The 5,000-nt window shown below is 40.5% G+C and overlaps 1 protein-coding gene across 1 annotated transcript in view; it reads right to left on the reverse strand.

Moving 5' to 3' along the window:
• The window catches only part of sema4f (sema domain, immunoglobulin domain (Ig), transmembrane domain (TM) and short cytoplasmic domain, (semaphorin) 4F), a 51,089-nt gene that overhangs the window by 6,273 nt on the left and 39,816 nt on the right, over positions 1-5,000 (reverse strand). The window contains exons 2-4 of the mRNA XM_034901376.1: positions 4,451-4,593; positions 3,415-3,474; positions 60-158 (exon numbers count right to left, since the gene is read on the reverse strand). Of these exons, the coding sequence (XP_034757267.1) occupies positions 60-158; positions 3,415-3,474; positions 4,451-4,593 (302 nt within the window). The remainder of the gene's footprint in view (positions 1-59; positions 159-3,414; positions 3,475-4,450; positions 4,594-5,000) is intronic.

Below are 5,000 nucleotides of genomic sequence, written 5' to 3' on the forward strand. Positions count from 1 at the left end.
CACACACGCACACGCACACGCACACGCACACGCACACGCACACGCACACACACACTCACCAGGAAGGCACACTGGGGGTCGAAGGCATAGGTCCCACACACGTAGACGCGTCCGTCGCCCAGGAACTCCAGCAGACGGATGTAGTTGTTGCAGTCGCCCTGCAGGAGGAGACAAACGCCCAGATATAAAAACAAGCCAAAAGAGTTTTAATCACCAGGTTCAATTTTAGAAATTAGGAAGAATTTATTTTACGTGCTAGTGTATTAGTATCCTTTTAATATATTTTGCATTAGATGATAAATGATTTGGCTCAGCTTAAGGATCATAAAACATTTTAAATATGTAAAAGAGGAGGTTCACCTTCGGTTAAAATGATTAGATGATACGTAATCAAATATGCAATATCTAAAACATATCCTAGCATGATTTAGTTGTTGATATTGCTATTGTAACAATGAGTTTTAGAACCAAAATTAGAACAGAAGTGGTTCTGTATTAAACACAGTGAGCATGAGGAGAAAGGTTGGAGTGGATCCTAAGAACAAATGGAGCATTGATGATTCTGATTGGAAATTGGAGACCCCTCACTGATGGTAGAGACACTTGAGACCCCCATTGCTACCAGGAGAGACCATCCATACTAACTCACGCTAGCATACAAACTGCAAATTAAGACCACTTATTTTTATGCATTAATAATAGATAAAACCCCACATTCGTGCCCCTTTGTAGGTCCCTTTCTTTACACATGCATATACTCAGTCCGCAGCTATAATGGAAAAACAACCCCCATTGTTCCTTCCCAGTTGCACTGAAACCATGACGCAGGCAGAATTCAGTAAGCTTGTGTGCGTGCGTGTGTTTGTGTGTGTGTGTGTGTGTGTGTGTGTGTTTGTGTGTGTGTCTTTGCGTGCCATCTTGGGTGAGCTCCAGGCCTGAGTCACCTCCGCCGCAGGGACCTGATCCACTCTGATGCCCAGATCATGTCACCCCAAACCCGCCCCAACTACCCCACCACCAGCCTGTCCCGAGAGACAGACAGAGAGCCAAAGAGAGAGAAAGAGAGCTCAGGCTGGCAACAATGGGATCAGTTTGGGATTAGCTATTTCATTGGTCCAAATTAACCTCATTCGTACTAATAAACTTCATTCACAATCTGGCATGGGATGAATCCAATGACTCGATTCTGTTAAATTCTATTCTATTTTAATGTGTTGGCGATTATAAACTAGAACTCATTAGGTTTTATAATGTTTAAAATTGGCTTTTCCTCCAAAAGGGTTACCCCTTTACCATATTCAGATTTATGTCGCTGAACCATCTATAGTCATAACATGTGAAATCATCATAACACACGTCTGTATTTTTAATGTCAGACATAATGTTGCTTTTTTCTTAAAGCTGCTATAATTAACATTTTCATCTTATGAATGGATCAAATGACTACATGAAAATTAAAAAGTGCTGTCCCTAGTGACGAACCCCTCAGCTTCACATAGCCTTTTTAGCATTAAATAACAACTCTGGACGATTCTAATGTTACTCTGTGTCCGCTGTATGTGTCACCGATTGCTAGCACGTTAGAAACAACAACTTTACGAGGCAACTATGTGTCAATCTTGTGTTTACAGCTTGTATCACTGCCACTGAGTGGCCAAAGAAATTAATTCATGTAGGTCTCAAGGATGGAAACTTTAGATTAATAGTAAAAAGTGCAGCTAAATGAGCTCCTTTCTTTGATTTTCCCATTGCTGACTGCTATTCTGTCTGTTAACGTCCATGGTGTCTTTCTATACCTCCTATACTTATATAGAATATACTATTCACATAGATACACTCATTTCACTTATATACACATATATATGTGAAACTGTCAGCATTTATTTAACCTCGTGAGTGCAAAAGCAAATCTTGGCTCATGTGTCAATCCACCCAAGCCTATTACCCTAATGTAACATTTTAAGTGTTGAGAGACAACAAACCTGTGTGTATTCTATGACAGGAAAGCAACTCTCCAGTCAACACCAAACAATAATCACTGGTGCGTTAACTGTTTGTTCTGTCTTATGATCAAATGATGACATTAAATTCCAGTCTCTCTGGGTCAACCTCAAGGTAGTTTCTTGTCTTGTCCCTCTAATCTAATGTCTTGTCTCCTACACTGCGTTCTCTCTTGGTCTTGCATCAATGCTCCTCATCCTTCACTCCTATCTATCATTCTTCCCCTTCCTGATTCCTTCCCTATCCCCTTCTTCTTAATCATTCATACTCACATATAATCTTGTAATAAATATCTTCTCAGAAAAAACACAACACCTTCTCTTCCCAGCCTTTATTGGTCGTTGACCTCAGCAGAAAACTTTCCTGATGATTATATAAAACGGGTCAACTCTAATTGCACTTCTGTTCTGTCAATAAGCTGTGCTTCCATCAGCTTCGTTTGTCTTTTAATTCGACCTAAATACGTGTACTAAAGGCCTTTTCTAGGGCTTTTTGAAGAATAATTAGGACATTAGAGGGCAACGATGGGGCATATAATGCTCTATATCAGCTTGGTCCTGCCCGGTAATCTGCAGGACCAACGGATGACTAAGACATCACTCAACACATGCAGTTCCAGTGTACAGTTAGATTACTGTGAGCAGTTTGGTTCATGTCCGCGTGCAGTCTAAGAATAATGAAATGTACAGCTTGAGTGTACAGTATGCTCTGTTTAATCTGTTTCCTTGGATTGTTACTGGGCATCTGTGATTTCACATACACCACTCTAAACTCTTTTTGTACACACACACACACACACACACACACACACACACACACACACACACACACACACACACACACACACACACACATACTAGGACACACATGCAAGCAAACACACACCAGTCTGATATCATGAGTGTGTGAAGTGGTGTGAATACATCTTACTACACACACACGCCCCTGACGAGGTTTTGGCACAAGTCCCAGAACTTCCCATCCAAGGCCTAACAGCACGGATTTGTGAAAAACACACACACACACACACACACACACACACACACACACACAAGAGAACAAAAAAAAAAAAGGCCCGTGAAATCCACCATTTCCAATAGTTGATGCCACTTGAACGTCTGAAGGTTTAGCCACAATTTTAGTTCAATATATAATTTAAGATTCAGTAACTACACTCAAGATTCACATTTGAAAAACTACAATTTGAGTGAGATTTTGAATACCACAGAGGCTCAGTGTAGGTTCCGGACATTTAAATGCTGCAAGGTAATTTATGAAGGCACCGTTGAGCTAAACAACCTGTTCCTGTCAGAACTGAACATCATGTTAAAAGAAGATGGCGTGTGAGCGGAGAACACATGCACATATGCACGCACGCACGTGCGCACGTAGACGCACGCACACAGCTCTCACCTCTGTCTTTCCCTTTCCCACACAAGACCTCCTCTTTTCCTCCGGCACATCCCAAACAATCTGGAACAAGAGTAAAGAGAGAGAGTTTTAGATAAGTCACCAGCCATTTGCTTATCAGTAGCTCTTTAGTAGTTCTGTTCTTTTATTTTCATCAATTTATTAGTCAATTAGCAATAAACAACATTAACAGTAAAATGTATCTACGCTTAATCACCCAGGGAGTCCTAACCTCGGCAAACACTACTATAAAATCAGAGAATGGGCCCTGCAAACATTAATACTAATCACCACAATTACATGTATAAATCTAATTAATCGCTCGTTGGACCTGGACCAATTTCTATAGAAATGTGCTCATCAGTTTGTTTTTTTCTTTTCTTGTGACAGAGAGAGAAACTCATTATACAAATGACTTCCAAAGGCACGTCTGAGCCTTACTCCTCTGTTTATTTTTAATTTTTTGTTTAGATAGTAACCCTTAAATAATACTTAAAGATTTTTCTGGATGTGCTTTTGTGAATGAAAGTGCTTATTTATTTATTTTTGTTGCAGAGAGATGAAAATGGTGAAATGGATACCTCTCTCATGTTTGTACATTAATTAACAAGCCAGAGCCAGGAGCAAGTTAGCTTAGCCTAGCATAGCATAGACTGGAGGATAGGAAGCAGGAGGAAACAGAGAGGGAGCCTGGCTTTGTCCAAATGGTTAAAGAGCAAAACCTGTAGAAGCACCTCCATAGCTAGCTAATGTAGTTATTGCCGGCTGACTCTAGCTTTATGTTTAGCGTACAGCTACGAGTGGTACTGATCTGTTCAAGTAACTCTTGAGAAGAAAGTGAATACCGGTACATGTATTTCCTTAAACGGTTAATGGTTATTCCTTTAACTCTCTGTTCCTGGTTGGTTTAATCTAATGAGTATTTAGATAATGATCCTCCAAATCAGTTTATAAAAAAATAAACACTGTGTTAATAATAGATTGAGACAAATATATTGAACAATGACGCAACAAACACACACACACAACCCCTTCCTACCTTTCGTGGTTGGTTCAGTTTTTTGGTGTCCACAGCCAGTATGGCATCCCTGGCACCCAGGAACAGCATACCTGTTGACGGGTCCAGTAAGAAGGTGCTGAAGTTGGCCACACCATGGAGCTTATCCGGACCAAGAACGGTGTCTGTGGACCAGGAGAGACAGAGACAGGGGGTGAGATTTTTGTGCTGTCAAACCACAATGATTCTAAAAGATGCGCTCAGAGGGCCGGAAGCAGGAAACTGAAATAAACATGATTAATGACTCATTTAGCCATGTATAAATGTATTTGTACATGTAAGACTAAATGGTTGACAGGATCAAATGACTTAATCAATCACCACATTCTCAGCAAGAGGTTTGAGGAGATCAAGAGATGAGGGATGGAGGGACATGAGATGAGAATAACCCTTGTTTCACCCTTTCCTCTCACACAATCAGAGCTTCAGATCAACTCCTTTGAATCCTCTAAGTCCTTCAGTTCTTTTCCCCTTTTCCTCTTTTCACAGTCACATTCACAACGACCATCAGCTTGATTTGGTTTCTCTTCTT

Source organism: Etheostoma cragini, chromosome 19 (assembly GCF_013103735.1).
Source record: "Etheostoma cragini isolate CJK2018 chromosome 19, CSU_Ecrag_1.0, whole genome shotgun sequence".
Taxonomy (NCBI): Eukaryota; Metazoa; Chordata; class Actinopteri; order Perciformes; family Percidae; genus Etheostoma; species Etheostoma cragini.